The following is an 18,184-nucleotide window of genomic DNA, read 5'->3' as shown; positions in this document are numbered from 1 at the left end:
TGCCCTCACATCAGTCTCCTTGATTCAGGATTTGGGGCAAAATTTAAGAGGTTATGGAGAACAGGCTGGCACATGGAAGCACTGGCGGGACAAGTTTTGATTGGTGGGCCTCAAGTATTTATGGTAAGGTTCTAAACATTTATGATGAGGTTCTAAACATTTTTGTTGAGGTTCTAAACACTTATGGTAACATGGGGAAGGAATTCTAACACCAGATCTTCCTGAATGACAGATCCCTTGCTTCTGATAAGAGCCTGACTTTTAAATTCCAGTCACATCCCAGTCCTTCAGTTCCATGGGGAGGAGAATCTTGGGTTCTGCAGTCATTTCAGGTCAAGCTTTCTTCTGTGCATGCTCTGGCTACATGACTTCGCAAATGTTCTGAAAGACAATTTCTTAATTACTCTGTTGATAAGATGGAGTCAGTTGAACTGGTCCTGGATGTCCTGAGGTTACAGCAGCATTAGGGTAAAAAATGGCACGTGAGCTTTGGGCAAATTTGCTTTGCTTCCCATGGCATCTTAGGAAAGATTCGTCACTCTAATTCATGGCTTCCATGATCAGTTGCAGAAAGCAGTCTCCAGAAATCGCATAGGGCCCTTTAAGAAGGGGGTGAACCCTCCTACGCCCTTGGAGAGGGAAACGCCGTTTCTGAACGCTGGAAGCGGTGGATCTTGACCTTTTCTCCTGGAGTTAGGTGCCGAACCCCCTTATTGCGGCCTTGGATCGTCGGCACTACATTACCTTGAATGCTCTGCCACGAAAGATGGCGTCGCTGAGCCAATGAAGGTTCACAAAAAAGGCATTTCCGTTTGAGCACAGAGGTCGGGCGGGACTTCCGGCGTTGTTGTTGACGCGGTCCTTTTGCGCGCTCTCTGGGGGTGTTTACGTCACGTTCTGGAGCCCTGCTGTGTCGGGGCGCTGAGGTGACGGGACCGAGGAGGCTTCAGGGGAGGCGCCGTCCCCGCTGCAGGGGGCAGCTCTGAGGCTCGGTGACGTCGCCCGCGGAACCCGCGCCAGGGCCGGGACAGGACCGCCGTGCCCGGGTCCCCTCCTTTCCCGCCGCTCCCGGCCCCGCTCCGCCCCCAGAGTCCGATGGCGGCGGCCGCGCGGAGGGAGCCGGCTCAGGTCAGTGCTCGTGCTCCACGCCCTCCCCGCCCTCAGCCCAGCCCGGCCCTAGAGTCCCGAGTGCGGGCGCCGCTCATGGGCCGGCAGCCCAGGCCCCGGTGTCCGGGACGGGGAGGGGGCCTGTTTCTGACAGCCGGGTGACGAGTGTGGGAGAGTGTCCCAGGGGAGGGCCCGGTGGGGGAAAGGCCTGGAGGGGTGACTGAGCCGGGAACATCGGAGAAAACTGGGGTCCATGTTGGTTTCAGGGAACACAGTTTGGGTAGAGTCACACCTGCAGTGGCGGGCTGAGTCCTCCTCCTCAGGGCCCCGGGAGCCGTGGAGAATTTTGAGCAAAAAAGAAACATGATCTGAGTGAGGCTTTGAAAAATCCGGCAAAGATAGTTTAGCAGAAGATCAGACTATAGTGGGTGAGGAAAACATTGAGGCAGAGGAAAGTTGAGTTGTATTCCAAGGACACACAACGGGCAAGGGGCAGCACAGAGATTAGACAGTCCACCCGAGGTTACCTGGCTCTGGGGCCTGGCAAGAGTAGGGGGAAGGCCAGAGCCCGTGGAGCACGGCCATGGTCACATCCCTCTAAGACCTGCCTCTTCCCACAGGTTTCCGTGGCTGCAGAAGTGCTTGTGGACAGGTAAGTGGAAGGTTGTCCCAGTCCTTCACTAGTCCTATCCCATATTTTCTCCAGATTTGTGGTGTCATGAGACTCTTCACCTGCTGCTCTCCCAGCCCTTGGGATTGAGGACCCCAGAGGATCCCCAAGCTCAGGGTCCTGAGTCTAGGCCAGGGGTTATGTGTTGTGGTTCCCCTTTGGGGCCATCAATGGGAAGAGGTGTGGAAGCTTATCACAAGAACAGGTACCAGTAAGTGGAACTGCTGGAGGTGAGGCGGAGCTGGTTCAGGGAATTGCAGGTCCCTTTTCTTTCTGGTGAGAGCAAACTGTGGGAATGGGGATAGGGATGGGGATGGGGATGGGACGGGGGGCAGAAGTAAGGCTTGGAACCACTGCCTATGAAGTTAGGCATCTATTCTGGAGACCATGGGAGCTCTAGATCAGAGGAGGGAGGTGATCTTATCTAGGTCTTAACAGGCTCCACCTGGTTGCAGAGTGGAAAACAGGGTGAACACAGTGATTAATGGGAGTGTGAGGAGAGATCAGACACCAATGGCATCAGGGTCTGGTATCTTCTCTGATTTGGGGATCTTGGGAGGAGAATGGACATGGGGTAGATGTGTGGTGAGATAGATTGTGGGTCTGCAGGAGTGAGGCCATTCATGGTTTCGTTGTCTCTATCTTGGCAGGGAAGTGTGACCCTTGAGGATGTGGCCCTATATTTCTCCTGGGAGGAATGGGATCTCCTTAATGAGGCTCAGAGACGTCTGTAGCACGATGTGATGCTGGAGAACCTTGCACTTACATCCTCGTTGGGTAAGGCCCTCACACCCACCCCCGTGCCCTGGTCGACGCTCTGCCTTTCTGTTTTCCCCAGGGGCAGCTGTGTCTTTCTTGCTTGTGAACCGTGGGCACTGCTTCCTTCCCCAGTTCCCTGGGTAGGTGCTGTGGTTACTAGGGCTTGGCTGAGTGCATCCCTACTTCTTTTCCCTTATCACCCCAACGCCTAATTCCCCAAAGCCTCACAGGGAAGGATTTGGGATCAGTAGTCTTGAGTTCAGCCTAATGGATCGCACATGGTCACTACTTTCACAGACTGTTTCTTGCCAGATCCTCCTCCAAGGTTCTTTTCCCTTTTTTCTAATTGTGGTAAAGTATACCTAACAAGAAATTTATCATATCTAAGTGGCATTACTACATTCTCAGTGTTGTGCAACCATCACAGTCATGCATCTACAGAACTTTTTCATCTTGGAAACTGAAACTATACATTAAACAGTTCCTCCCCCTAGCCACTGGCAGCCGCCATTCTAACTTTCTGTGTCAATGAATTTGATTACCATAAGTATCTCATATGGGTATAATACAGTAGTTGTCCTTTTCTGTTTTGCTTATTTCACTTAGCATAATATCTTCAAGGTTCATCTAGCCTGTGTCAGAATTTTCTTTTTTTTAGGACCTAATAATGTTCTAATGTATGTGTGTACCACATTTTATTTGTCCATTCATCCATCGATGGACAGTTGGGTTGCTTCCATCTTTTAGCTCTTGTGAATAATACTGCTAGGAACATGGGTGTACGAATATCTTTTAGTGTCCCTGCTTCAATTCTTTTGGCTATAATACCCAGAACTGGATTGCTGCATCGTATGATAATTGTATTTTTAATTTTTTGAGGAACCACCATGCTGTTTTCCATACCATCTGTGCCATTTTATAATCCCACCAGCAGTGCACAAAGGTTCCAATTTCTCGGTCCTTGCCAACACTTGTTGTCTGCTTTTTTTTTTGATAATAGCCATCTTGATGAGCCTGAAGTTGTTTCTCATTTTGGTTTTGATTTGCCTTTCCTTAATGATTAGTGGTGTTGAGCATCTTTTCATGCACTTATCGGCCATTTGTATATCTTCTTTGGAGAAATGTCTATTCTAGTCTTTTGCCCATTTTTGAATCAACTTGTTTGGTTTTTGTGGTTGAGTTTTAGGAGTTCTCTCTATATTCTGGATATTAATCGCTTCTCAGATATGTGCTTTGCAAATATTTTCTCCCATTCTGTGGGTTGCTTTTTTACTATGTTCATAGTGTCTTTTGATATACAAAGTTGTTCATTTTGATGAAGTCCATTTTGTCTATTTTTCTTTTGTTGCTTGTGCCTTTGATGTCATGTCCAAGGAATCATTGCTGAATGCAATGTCATGAAGCTTTTCATCTATGTTTCCTTTTAAGAATTTTATAGTTTTAGCTCTTAAGTTTAGATCTGTGATCCATTTTGAGTTAATTTTTGCATATAGTGTGAAGTAAGAGTCTCTTCATTCTTATGCATGTGAATATCCAGTTTTCCCAGCATTGTGTCTTTAAAAGTCTGACCTCTTTGTTGAAACTCAGTTGACCATATATATATATGGACTCTCTTTTCTATTCCGTTGGTCTACATATCTGTCTTGATGCCAGTATCACGCTGTTTTGATTACTGTGGCTTTGCACTAAAATTTGAAATTAAGAAATGTGACTCCTCCAACTTTGGTCTTTTTCAAGATTATTTTGGCTGTTCATTGTCCTTAGAGATTCCATATGAGTTTTAGGATGAATTTTTCTATTCAATTGAATATTTCTATTTCGAAAAACGTCATTGGGCTTTTGATAGGATTACATTGAATCTGTAGATGGTTTTGGGTAGTATTAACATCTTAACAATATTAAGTATTCCAGTCCGTGAATATAGGTGTCTTTCTATTTATTAATGTCTTTATTACCTTTTAGCACCGTTTTGAAGTTTTTAGTGTCCATGTCTTTTACTTTCTTGGTTAAGTTAATTTCTAAGTATTTTACTCTTTTGATACTATTATAAATGGAATTGTTTTTCTTAGTTTCCTTTTCCGTTTGTTCATTATTAGTGTACGGAAATACAACTGATTGTTTTGTGTTCTGTTTGTATCCTGTTACTTTTCTGAGTTCATTTATCCTAACAGTTTTTTTGGTGAAATCTGTGTGTAATGTATTCATGAGCAGAAATCATTTTACTTCTTCTTTTCCCTTTTGGATGCCTTCCATTTCTTTTTCTTGCCTAATTATTCTGTCTAGAACTTCCAGTACAATGTTGAATGGTAGTGGTGAAAGCTGGCATCCTTTTCTTGTTCCTGAGCTTGGAGGAAAAACTTTGTCTTTTACCATTGAATGTTAAAATTAGCTGTGAATTTTTAATCTTTTGCTTCTCTGTGTTAAGGTAGTTTCCTTGTATTTCTAGATTGTTGAGTATTTTCATCATGAAAAGGTGTTAAATTTTGTCGGATGTTTTTTGTGCATCTATTGAGATGATGATATGATTTTTTCCTTAATCTGTTAATGTGATATATTACATTGATTGATTGTATGTTGAACCATCCTTGCATTCTAGGAATAAATCCCAGTTGGTTGTGGGGTATAATCCTTTTAATATGCTGGTGCATTCAGTTTGCTAGTATTTTGTTGATTTTTTTTTTTTTTAATGAGGAAGATCAACCCTGAGCTAACATCGATGCCAGTCCTCCTCTTTTTTTTGCTGAGGAAGATTGGCCCTGAGCTGACATGCATGCCGATGTTCATCTACTTTATATGGGACGCCGCCACAGCATGGCTTCACAAGTGGTGTGTCAGTGTGCACATGAGATCCGAACCTGCCAACCCCGGGCTGCAGAAGTGGAGCATGCGCACTTAACCGCTTGCACCACTGGGCAGGCCCGTTGTTGATGATTTTTGCTTCAATGATCATCAAGTATATTGGTCTTGCGATTTGTCAGTGCATGCCCAGGATCTACACCACAGGGCCGGCCCATAGACTGAGTTTAGAAGTGTTTTCTGTTCATGTTCTTGCAAGAGTTTGAAAAGGAAAGGTATTAGTTCTCGTTAAATGGTTGATAGAATTCACTAGTGAGGCCATCAGGTCCAAGGCTTTTCTTTGTCAAGTTTTTGATTAGTGATTCAGTCTCCATAACTAGTACTTTCTTAAAATCTCTTGTTTCAAAGGAGTTGATAGTAATGTGCCCACTTTCATTTTGGTATTTTGAATCTTCTAATTTTTTTTTTTTTTTAGTCAATTTAAGGTAAAGGTTTGTCAATTTTGATAGCCTTTTTGAGGAACCAACTTTCCGTTTTGTTGGTTTTTCTCTATTGTTTTTCTCTTCTCTGTTTTATTTATCTTGGCTCTAATCTTGTATATTTCTTTTTTTCTGCTAGCTTTGGATTTAGTTTGTTCTTTTTGTAGTTCCTTATATTGTAAAGTTAGGCTGTTGATTTGATACTTTTCTCCTTTTTCTTTTTTCAAAGATTTTTTTTATTTATTTTTTCCCCCCAAAGCCCTAGTAGATAGTTGTATGTCACAGTTGCACATCCATCTAGTTGCTGTATGTGGGACGCGGCCTCAGCGTGGCCGGAGAAGCAGTGTGTCAGTGCACGCCCAGGATGTGAACCCGGGCCGCCAGCAGCAGAGCGCGCGCACTTAACCGCTAAGCCACGGGGCCGGCCCCTTTTCTCCTTTTTCAATGTAATTGTTTATAGTTATAAATTTCCCCCTTAGTACTAGTTTTGCTGCGTCACACAATTGTTGGTATATTGTGTTTCATTTTCGTTTATCTCTAAGTATTTTCTAATTTGTCTTGTTATTCTTTGACCCATTGATTGTTTAAGAGCGTGTTGTTTAATTTCCACAGATTTGTGAATTTTCCAGTTTTCCTTCAGTTTTTGATTTTTAGCTTCATCCCATTGTGGTCAGAAAAGGTGTTTTGTATGATATCTACTTTTTTAAATCTATTGAGGCTTATTTGTGGCCTATGGTTTATCCTGGAAAATGTCCTATGTGCACTTCAGAAGAATGTATATTCTGTTGTTGTTGAATAAAGCATTCTGTATGTGCTTCTTGGATCTAGCTCGTTTAGTGTGGTGTTCAGGTCCTCTGTTTCCTTACTACTCTATGTTTATTCTATCTATATTTGAAAGTGGGTTATTGATGCCTCCAACTATGAATGTAGCACTACCTGTTTCTCCCTTTGTTCTGTCAATTTTTGTTCATATGTTTGCTGGTCTCTTACTGGGTGCATAAATGTTTATACTTGTTATATTTTCTTGTATATGGAACCTTTTATTAATATATAACATCCGTATTTGTCTCTTGTAAACTTTTTGCTGTAAAGTGTCTATTGTCTGATATGAATATAGCCACTGCTGCTCTCTGGGTTACTATTTGCATGGAATATGTTTTCCTAAACTTTTACTTTCAATTTATTTGTGTCTTTGGGTCTAAAGTGTGTCTTGTAGACAGCATATGGTTGGATCATGTTCTTTTATCCATTCTGCCAGTCTTTGTCTTTTGCTTGGAGAGTTTAATCCGTTTACATTTAGAGTAATTGCTGATGAGGAGGGACTTCTGTCATTTTGCTATTTGTTTTCGGTATGTCTTATAGCTTTTTTTGTCCCTTATTTCTTGTATTATTGTCTTGTTTGTTCAGTTCGTTTTTTGTAGTGAAATGTTTTAATTGTTTTGTTATTTCCCTTGTGTACTTTCTGTAGCTATTTTTTTTGTAGTTACTATGGGGATTACATCTAACATTCTGAAGTTGTAACACATAATTTGAATTTATACCACTTTAGCTTCAATAATGTTTTTTAAAAACCTCTCCTTCTATACAGCTGTATCCCCACCTCTTTCAGTTTTTAATGTCACAAAATTACATCTTTAATGTTGTGTGTCCAAAAACTTAGACTAATAATTGTTTTTTATGTATTACTCTCTTAAATAACGTAGAAAACAAAACGTGGAGGTATAAACTTAAGTTACAATAAAACTGGCTTTTATAGTTGTGAATGTATTTAACTTTATCAGATATCTTGTAATTTTTTAAATGCTTTTGGGTTAACATATACCATCCTTTCATTTCAATCTGAAGGACTCCCTTTAGTTTTTCTTGCAGAACATATTTAGTAGTAAAGAATTTCCTCAATGTTTGTTTATCTGTGGTGTCTTAATTTCCATCTCGTTTTTGAAGGACAGTTTTGCTTCATAAGGGATTCTTAGTTGACAGGTTTTCTTTTTTCTTTCAACACTTTGAATATGTCAACCCACTGCCTGCTGGCCTTCAGGGTTTCTAATGAGAAATTTGCTGATAATGTTATTACGTGATGAGTCACTTCTGTCTTGTTGCAGTCAAGATTTTCTCTTTGCTTTTGGCTTTTAACACTTTGATTATAATGTGCCACAATGTGAGTGTCTGAGTTTATCCTGCTTGAAGTTTGCTGAGATTCTTAGGTGTTAATCCTTTTTTCATCACGTTTGGCAAGTTTTCAGCCATTATTTCTTCAAATAAGCTCTCTGTCCTTTTGTCTCTCTCTCCTCCTTCTGGACTAACACATTGTGTATGTTGGTTCATCTTACGGTATTCCATAGGTCTTTATGCTCTGTTCACTTGTGTTCAATATTTTTTTTTCTATTCCTCAGATTTGATATCTTTAAGTTCACTGATTGTTTATTTTGCCTGCTGAATTCTGCTTTTGAATCTCTCACGTGATTTTTTTCATTCAGTTACTATACTTTTCAGCTCCAAAATTTCTTTTCAATTCGTTTTTATTTTTTCTATCTTTCTTGATATTTTCATTTTGTTTGTGAAACATTTTCTTGACTTTGTCCACATTTTTTTCTAGTTCTTTGAGCATCTTTTAGACAATGTTTTTAAAGTCTTAGGTGCACCACCTGGTGGTTCTCAGCGACAGTTTCTCTTGATTTGAGTTTCTCTTTAGAATGGGCCATATTTTCCCTTTGCTCTGTGTGTCTTGTGATTTTTGATTGAAAATTGGACATTTCTGTCTTATGATGTGGCAACTCAAGAAATCCGATCCTCCTTGCCCCAGGGTTTGCCAGGGGTTTTGTTGTTATTTGTTTTTTTAATGGTTGTAGGGTGTCTCTGTGCTGGAGATTAGTGTGAGGTGAAAAGTTAAGATCTTCTCAGGTGTTTTCTGAGCCTGTGCCTTTCAGTGGGCATGCACGGTGGTCTTCTAAATTCCCCCATGTATATGATTGATTTTGAATGTCGTAGTTCTTGAATTTCTGCCTCCTGAAAGGGGAATAATAGAAAACTGAAGGGAGAGCAGGTGGAGGGAATAGATGCCTGCCCTTTAAATCCTCTGTGAAATCAGAGCACAGATCCCTGATATTTAGACAACAGGGTCCTATTGCCCACCCTAGCTCCTGGAAGCTGCTCCAGGAACATGGGCATGGCTGCCTGCCTTGGGGCTCAGAGTTAGCGAACTGGGGGAGTTGGGAGATGGATAACTGATATCATGCTCAGAGTGTGTTGCAAGCTTTCAGTAGACTCAAGAGTTGTAAAATATATCAGATTAATTCTGCCAGTGCACTGTGGTCCAAGTGGAGAGACAGATTCCTGGTGTTTACTACTCACTATCTTTTTTCTAGCTGTGCCTGGAGGTACTTTTTGTGGTATTTAAATATCTTTCCCGTGATCTGTTGTGGGCTGAGTTGTTCTGGTCCAGTATTGGCTACTGACTTGTCCTGTCTTTCCCTTAGGATTTGGATCTTCCAGGCACCATGCGGTTGGTTAGCTGGGGCAAGGGGAAGAGTCCTCTATGCTTCACAGGATGGCCGTGATTCCAGTCTCAACAAGATGTGCTCACAAGGGGCGTGACCCAGGTGAATGGTGATTGGGAGAGGACATGACGTCAGGATTGTATTCACAACATCCCAGGAACCTGTCCTACTTGACTTGTATTCAGTGCCACTGCCAGTGGCTATACCTCACTTTTACCTTCTCTTTTCCATTCTTGACACTGTTGCAACTAGTCATTTCTGCTAGTCATTTTTATTCTGATTCCAGCTCAGGGCTAATCCCCATTCTCTGGACTGCTTATCTCGCTCCTCACACTGCTGCCTCCACAGTGCTTTCCAACATTGTTGTGTCCTGAAGTGTGCATATGTCTTTGAACACTAGTTACTTTGTTCCAGTCAGATTTTCCTGGGCCTGGATGTAGACTTCTGCACAGCATCACATGTTACGAGCACACATAAAGCTGCTAAAAACTGTTGACAGAAAAATGAGTTGTAGAACGTGCCTTTCACCCTGGGCCACACCCTTGTCTTGTGTCCTGTGCTGGGTAGGCCTGTCCAGTTCTGTGACCTTAGGGACCCAGTAGTGCATAACAGCTGCTTCCCCAAACAGACCTGAACTCCATTTTACTGAAAACAGTCATGCGCTCTGGTCCTTGAACCTGTCACGTGTGCATTTGTGATGGTTCTACCCCCTCCCAATAAAGTCAATATGTCCTTCACCGTCACTTCTTTGCTTTCAAGTTGTTGGCATGGAATGAAAGATGAAGCACCTTCTGAACAGAGCATTTCTGTACAAGCAGTGTCACAGATCAGGACTCTTAAGGCAGATTGGTCTTCCCAGAAAGCCCACACCTTTGAGATGTGTGCCCCAATCTTAGACATTTTGCGTTTAGCTGTGCACCAGGGCACGTATCTTGGGCAGAAAACATGCACATGTGGGAAACAGTTCTTTGTTACTGCCAGCCTTCAACAGGGGCAGCACATTAGAAACCCGACAGAAGTAACGTGGGCAGAGCATCGTTTATAAAGGGCTACACAGTCCATGCATCAGGGAAATCCGTTACATGTGAGGAGATTGGGAAAGACTTTTTAGCCAGCATGGGATTTATCTATCAACAGCTCACTTACACCAAGGAGAAGCCAAACAATAGTAACACGTGTGAGTCTGTCTTTCACTGTGGAAAAAGTCATCACAACTGGGGAGAATGCAAGAAAACCTTCAGCTGCACAGACACACTTGTTCAGGACCAGAGAGTCCTTGCTAGACTCTTTGGGCTTTATGAGCTCAACAAATGTGGGAAAGCCTGCACCAGAAGACGTAACCTCACTCAGCACCAGGAAGTTCACAGTGAAGAAAGGCCTTATGAATGCAATGAATGTGGTAAATGCTTTACTTACTACTCCAGCTTAATTATACATCAGAGAGTTCAAACTGGAGAAAGGCCTTATGCATGTGGTGAATGTGGGAAGTCCTTTAGCCAAAGCTACAGCCTCAGTAGCCATAGGAAAGTTCATACTGGAGAAAAGCCTTATGAGTGCAAGGAATGTGGGAAATTTTTTAGCTAAAAGTCCAACCTCATTCAGCATCAGAAAGTTCACACTGGAGAAAGGCCTTATGAGTGTAGCGAATGTGGGAAATTCTTTAAGCAAAGCTCTAGCTTCGGTTCACATCGGAAACTCCATACAGGAGAAAGGCCTTATGAATGTGGGGAATGTGGAATATCTTTCAGTCATAGCTCTAACCTCAAGGACCATTGGAGAGTTCACACTGGAGAAAGACCTATTGAGTGCAGTGAATGTGGGAAATCTTTTAGTTGCGAATCTAACCTTGTTAAACACCGGAGAGTTCACACTGGAGAAAGGCCTTATGAGTGTGGAGAGTGTGGAAAATCCTTTAGCCATAGCTCCACCCTCATTCCACACCAGAGAGTTCACACTGGAAAAATGCCTTATGAGTGCAGTGAATGTGGGAAATCCTTTAGCTGCAAATCTGACCTCATTCGATACCAGAGACTTCACGCTAGAGAAAGCCTTAGATGTACAGAAGGTATTCAGTTTCCTTTTAATGTAATTAAGATGGAGGAACTTGTGAGGGAGTCATCTTCCTGAATTAAAGAGAATCCATTCAAAAATTGTCAGTAGGGAGATTCTCCTTAAGTTCCAGACATGGGAATCTTTAAGGAGCTGTGTTCAACTTTCCAACCTGCCCAGGCCCCTTGCCGGATTTATGTCACTGCCAGTTACTATGGCAGAATTCATTCCACCTCTGCCACCTGACAGGTCCACACCTGGTGGTGGTCCACCTCTGCCACCTGACAGGTCCACACCTGACCACACCTTGTCAGGTGTGCATTGGTTACCACCCCAGTATGCTCAGGGAAACTGGCCTCTATTTCCTCCTCACTTGCTGGAGGATATTCTGAGTTCTGCTGGTGACTTGTCAATAATGACTACATTTTCAAGGACATGTCTGTTTCATGTGACACTTATCTTGGATTTCCTAGCACCCAAGGCAACAACCTGGGAACTGCCTGCCTTGTATTTCTTTGGTTTTTGCAGTAACAAAAGCATTATTGTTTATGCCACCTTTGATCTTGGCGTTCTATTCACTGTGTGAGATGTTTTGAAAACAGTTGGGCTCTGTCAGCATTAAGGAGTGAACAGCTTTTGTGGGGGTCCAATGCTTTGTGTGCCTCAGAGACAACAGTATGATGGAAGAATATACCACTCTTTCCAGTTTTTGGCCTCATTTACATTATTGCTCAAGATCTCCTAGGAAAGACTGCAGGGCTTTGTGGTCCTAATTTGTGGACTGGGTGTCAGGATTTCTGGGCTCAGAGAACACCCTGGGGAGTCAGGAAGTTGTGACAACCTCCACTGCTTCTGGGAACAACATGAATTGTTTTTCTTGTTCACAGTAGATGTTGTAAACAATCAGCAATATTGAGGGGAATCTCTACCTGAGGTCCTACAAGGGAGCCATGTGTCCTGATACCCAGAATTCACTAGGTTAGTGTCACTATGAGACTACAGGGCACTGGGGGAAGCCTAATTTGGTACAGTAACACTGGAGTGGAGGAGACTGCAGCTATACAGATGGAATGTCCCTTCTAATGTATCAATAAAGAGTCCAGTGACTGACTGAAGTATCACTGCGCAGAAATTCTTGGGACCTCCAGGCATATATATCTTTTGTAGTTGAGGTCATTGTCAAAGAAAACGCTATTGATTTTGTGAATTCCCTTAGCCTTTCTGGGATGTTCACCAAAAGTCCATTGCCACACAGGCAGGAAAACAAGCATAGATTGAAATGAGATCCCTTAGTCCAGCAGTGTGGTTCTGTGACCTGGACAGCATTCCTGTTGAGTCAGGTGGAAATGGACTTTGTTCTTTATCAATATTTGCCACCACTAAGGCAAGGCTGCTCCTTGAAGATCATCAGGAAAGAGAGTCAATATAGAATTATCAAACCTTATTTTCTGAAGAGAGTAGGAGATCTAGATTTTTCTATTGAACTATTTTGTAAAGTTTTATTCAGATATAGTTGACATGCAACATACTGCGTCTATTTGAAGTGTACAATTTGTTTAATTTTGATATACATAAATAAGCCTATGAAACCTCCTAATCATGATAATGAATATGGCCATCACCCCTAGTGTAATCTCATGCCATTTTATAACCTTTCCCCTCTGCAGACCTCTAGGCAACCATTGATTTACCTTCATTTGTAATAGATTAGTTTGTATTTTCAAGAATTTTATGTGATTTGATTCATAAAGTATCTTTTTCTGGTTTCACTCATGGTTCATAATTATTTTGAGATTCTTCAATGATGCTTATTTGAGTAGTTAATTCTTTTTATTGTTGAGTAGTATCTTTTCTATGGAGATAATATTTGTTTATCCATTCATCTGTTTTCAGACATTTGGGTTATTTCTAGTGTTGGCTATTGAAAATAGAGCTGCTGGAACATTTGTGTGTGATACTCTATATGTACATATGCATGTTTCACTTCTCTTGTGAAGTCAACATTCAGTACAATGCCTGAGTCATAGGATGAGTGTTTTAATTAAGAAACTGCTGAACTGTGATCTAAACTGGTTATTTACTTTTTCATACCCACCGGAGTGTGTGAGAGTTCTGTTTCTTCTACACCCTTGGCAATACTTGGTATGGTCAATTGTTTGAATTTATCTTTTTAATAAGCAAGCAGTAGTTTTAATTGCATTTCCCTAGGGATTCATGATTTGAGCATTTTTTTCATGTATTTGCCATCTGTACATCTTCTATGATAAAATATCTGTTCACATGTTTTGCCTATATTATGTGAATTATGGCTATTTCCCTTTTAACAAACAAGTCGTTTTTGTTTCTCAGTGGTTTTTTTTTTTTTTTTTGTGCTAGGCACAATGTAGTGACCTTGTACATCATATACTTTTAAGTTTAATCTGCATTATTCACATTCTCAAGGCTAGACTTTCAATAATATAATTAATTAAATCCTGGTTCATAGTATTTGCCAATTTCCCTGGCGTAAATATTCCCACCATGGCCAATTTCAAACTCCAAACATGATGCCACTGACCATGGAGTTGGGCAGAGTTGCCAGAGGCACACCATTTTATTTCCATCATACTGATCCTGTAGCTGCAAATAACGTTGAGAACATAGATGATAATGAAACTGAGTAAAAAGATTAGGAATGGCAAGTTTTGAATACTTATTTAATGGAGGTATAATTGACTTAAGATATAAACCAAACATTATAAGATGTACATTTTGATGTTTTAATACATACACACCTGAAATCAGTAATTTCATTGAAAACATAAAAGATACTCCATAAAATTGACAATAATTCAGGAGTGATGTCAACAACATGGTGGAGTCAGCTGTTCCCTTTGTCTGTCCCCCTTTGAACTACAACTAAATAGACATTCATTGATCAGCAGAGGATACCCACACAGCACATTAGGATGCCTGAGTCACTGAGCTATACATCTAGATGGATGGACTATCCCCGGGGAGGTGGTAGAGATAGCTGAGCACTCTCTGGCCCCCAGGCAGCCCAGTATACACGTGCAACTGCTCTCCCAGCTGGAGCTCTCAGCACCACTGCTGCCCTGCTGGTAGCGCACCTCAGTGCGACTGCAGGAGCAAGTGATGGCAGCCCTGAGCCCCTGTGTGATTGCTTCCTCATACGGTGGGAGAGGGCACGTTGCTGTGCAGTCCATGGGGAGTGTCTCAGGCTTGTACCCAATGGGGAGGCCCAACCCACTAAGCACAATGGCTGGTGTGACCTAGGAGCAAGTGGTGGCAGATCTCCATGCCCAGGGGAATGAGTTCCTGGCAGCCGTGAATGCCCGTAGTACCACTGTGAGCTTGAAGGGGGCAGCATGACATGGCAGGACTGGGCACAGGTGGCAGCAGCCCTGAGGCCCCACGTGATTGCTCTCTGGGCCAGTGGGAGAGCCTACAGTGCCACCGTGGTACCAGGGAGTGGATCTGGCTCAGACCCAGTGAGGAGGCCTCACCCACCAAGCACAACAGCTGGTAAGACCTAGGAGAACATGGTGGATCTGCACACCTGGGTGAATGAGCTCCTGGTTGCTCGAACACCCATAGTACCACTGCAGCCCTAAAGGGGGAAGCGTGGCTGAGCGGGACTGTGGGAGCAGGCAGCAGCAGCCCTGAGCCCATGTGATTGCTCTTTCATCTGATGAGAGAGCCCACAGTCCCATCATGATCCCAGGTAGTGGCTCTTGCTCAGACGTAGTGGGGAGGCCCCACCACCAAGCACAACAGCTGGTGCAACCTCGGAGCAGATGGTGGCAGATCCTGTGCGCCTAGGTGAAGAAGCTCCCTCTTGCCATGAATGCCCACAGTACCACTGTGTCCCCAAAGTGGGGAGTGCGTCTTGGTGGGACTGTGGGAGCATCAGTGGCAGCCCTGAGCCCACACGTGATTGCTTTCCCATTCAGTGGGAGAGCCCACAGGGCCACTGCAGTCCCAAGGAGTGGCCCAGGCTTGGACAGGCACAGCTGACAGGGATCATGGTGGGCTCAGAATACACAGCTGCCCCTCCAGTGGCGTCAGGTGGAACTTGTGACCAGATACTATCACTATGCAACAGCACAAATCCACTCCATCAAATAGTACGAAGAAATATTAATACTCCAGACCAGAAGAAAAAAGACAAACACCCAGAAATTAATCCTGAAGGCACAGAAATCTACAATCTAAATGACAGAGAATTCAAAACAACTATCAGAAAAAAACTCAACGAGTTACAAGAGAACTCAGAAAGACAGTTCAATGAAATCAGGGACAAAACTAATGAACAGAGAATTCTGGACAGAAGAGGTTGAAACTATAAAGAAAAACCAATCAGAAATGTTGGAGATGAAAAACAGTGGATGAGATAAAGAAAAATCTGAAGTCCTTAAATAACAGAGCTGATATTATGGAGGATAGAATTAGCAATCTAGAGGAGGGAATATAGAAATGCTTTAGATGGAGGAAGAGAGAGTGCTAAGATGAAAAAGAAATAAATTCTCTGAGAAATTTCTGACTCAATAAGGAAATGCAACGTAAGACTTATAGGTATTCCAGAGGGAGAAAGGAGCAGAGAGCTTGTTCGAATAAATAATAGCTGAGAACTTCCCAAACCTGGAGAAGAAGCTGGAATTACATGTAAATGAAACCAATAGAACTCCTAATTACATCAATGGAAAAAGACCTTCTCCAAGGCATATATTAGTAAAACTAGCAAAAGTCAATGACAAAAAATATAAAGGGCAGCAAGGTAGAAGGAAATAACCTACAAAGGAACCCCTATCAGGCTTTCAATGGATTTCTCAGCAGGCACATTACGGTCTAGGAAAGAGTGGAATGATATATTCAAAATTCTGAAAGACAAAAACTTTCATCCAAGAATACTATATCCAGTGAAAGCACCCTTCAGATATGATGGAGAAATAAAAAGTTTCCAAGATAAAAGCTCAGGGAGTCCATTGCCACAAGAACCCCCCATAAGATATGATCAAGAAGGCCCTCATACCTGAAAAAAAAGAAGAAAGGTTTTACAAAGCCTTGAGCGAGGAGACAAATAGGCAGACAAAATCAGAAAATTGTTAACTCCCTATGACAACAGATTAGCCAACACTTAATTATAACTCACAACACAGAATGGAGTAAGTTGACAACAGCAACTTAGAAGGGGAAGAGATAAGGGATGGAACCTGCTTAGACTAAGGGACTAAGAGGCTATCAGAAAATTGACTATCTCATCTATGAGATCTTTTATACAAACCTCACAGTAACCACTAAACAAAAAATCAGAACAGAGACACAAATGATAAATAGAGAGAAAACCTTCATAGAGAGCCACCAAACTGAAATGGCAGTCAGAAATACGTGGGGTGAGAAAAAAGGGAAATACAGAACAACCGGAAAACAAGTGACAAAATGGCAGCATTAAATACTCATATGTCAAAAATCACTCTAAATATAAATGGATTGAATTGCCCAATCAAAAGACACAGAGTGGCAGGATGGATTAAAAAGCAACACCCAAAAATATGCTGCCTCTGGGAAACACATCTACGCTCTAAAGACAAACACAGGCTCAGAATGAAGGGGTGAAAGACAATGCTCAAAGCTAATTGCAAACAAAAGAAAGCAGGTGTTGCCTACTTAGATCAGACAAAGTAGACTTCAAGATAAAAAAGACAATGAGAGACAAAGAGGAGCTGTATACAATGATAAAAGGGACACTCCACCAAGAGGATATAACACATATATATGCACCTAACACAGGAGCACCAAAGGACATAAAGCAACTACTAAATGACCTAAAAGGAGACGTTAACAGCAACACAATAATAGTAGGGGACCTTAACACCCCACTTTCATCAATGGACAGATAATCCAGACAGAAAATCAACAAGGAAACAGTGGACTTAAATGAAATACTAGACCAGATGGACTTAATAGATATATATAGAACACTCCATCCAAAATCAGCAAAATACACAATCTTCTCATGTGCACATGGAACATTCTCAAAGATAGACCATTTGTTTTGATAACAAGGCAAGCCTGAATAAATTTAAGAAGATTGAAATCATACCAAGTGTCTTTTCTGACCATAATGCTGTGAAACTAGAAATCAACTACAATAAAAAATCTGGGAAAGTGACAAACATGTGAAGAGTAAACAACATGCTCCTGAACAACCACTGGAACATTGAAGAAATTAAAGGAGAAATGAAAGAATATCTGGAGACAAATGAAAATGAAAACACAACATACCAACTCTTATGGGATGCAGCAAAAGCAGTCCTAAGAGGGAAATTTATAGCAATACAGGCCTACCTCAACAAACAAGAAAACTCTCAAATAAGTAATCTTAAACTACACCTAACAGAACTAGAAAAAGAAGAACAAACAAAGCCCAATGTCAGCAAGAAGAAGGGAAATAATAAAAATTAGCACAAAATAAATGAAATTGAGACCAAAAAATCAATAGAAAGTATCAATGAAAGTAAGATGTTGAGAAGATAAAATTTATTTTTATCTTTGTTTGAGAAGATAAAATTGACAAACCCTTAGACAGACTCACTAAGGAAAAAAGAGAGAAGCCTCAAGTAAATAAAATGAGAAATGCAAGAGGGGAAATTACAATAGGTACCATAGAAATACAAAGGATTATAAGAGAATACTATGAAAAACTATACGCCCACAAATTGGATAACCTAGAAGAAATGGATAAATTCTTAGACTCATGCAACCTCCCAAAACTGAATCAAAGAGAAACAGAATCTGAATAGACCAATCACAAGTAAAGAGATTGA

General features: G+C 41.8%; 2 protein-coding genes and 1 pseudogene across 4 annotated transcripts in view; all 3 read left to right on the top strand.

The window, feature by feature from the left end:
• Window positions 1-1,089: 1,089 nt before the first annotated feature.
• Window positions 1,090-18,184, top strand: part of LOC131397526 (zinc finger protein 211-like) — an 82,455-nt gene continuing 65,360 nt past the window's right edge. For all 3 annotated transcript variants that reach the window (XM_058530561.1, XM_058530566.1, XM_058530567.1), the window contains exon 1: window positions 1,090-1,128. In XM_058530561.1, the coding sequence (XP_058386544.1) occupies window positions 1,096-1,128 (33 nt within the window). In that variant the 5' untranslated portion in view covers window positions 1,090-1,095. The remainder of the gene's footprint in view (window positions 1,129-18,184) is intronic.
• LOC131397530 (zinc finger protein 211-like) lies at window positions 1,106-13,186 on the top strand. The gene is given in 5 exon segments (XM_058530576.1): window positions 1,106-1,128; window positions 1,431-2,053; window positions 2,428-2,554; window positions 9,288-10,309; window positions 10,312-13,186. Coding segments are annotated over 2 exon segments (1,428 nt in total). The 5' UTR covers window positions 1,106-1,128; window positions 1,431-2,053; window positions 2,428-2,554; window positions 9,288-10,005; the 3' UTR covers window positions 11,436-13,186.
• Window positions 14,726-18,184, top strand: part of LOC131397943 (vomeronasal type-1 receptor 1-like) — a 47,090-nt pseudogene continuing 43,631 nt past the window's right edge.

The sequence above is a fragment of the Diceros bicornis genome, chromosome 34 (genome assembly GCF_020826845.1).
Source record: "Diceros bicornis minor isolate mBicDic1 chromosome 34, mDicBic1.mat.cur, whole genome shotgun sequence".
NCBI lineage: Eukaryota > Metazoa > Chordata > Mammalia > Perissodactyla > Rhinocerotidae > Diceros > Diceros bicornis.
This window is presented reverse-complemented; position numbering and strand designations above follow the sequence as displayed.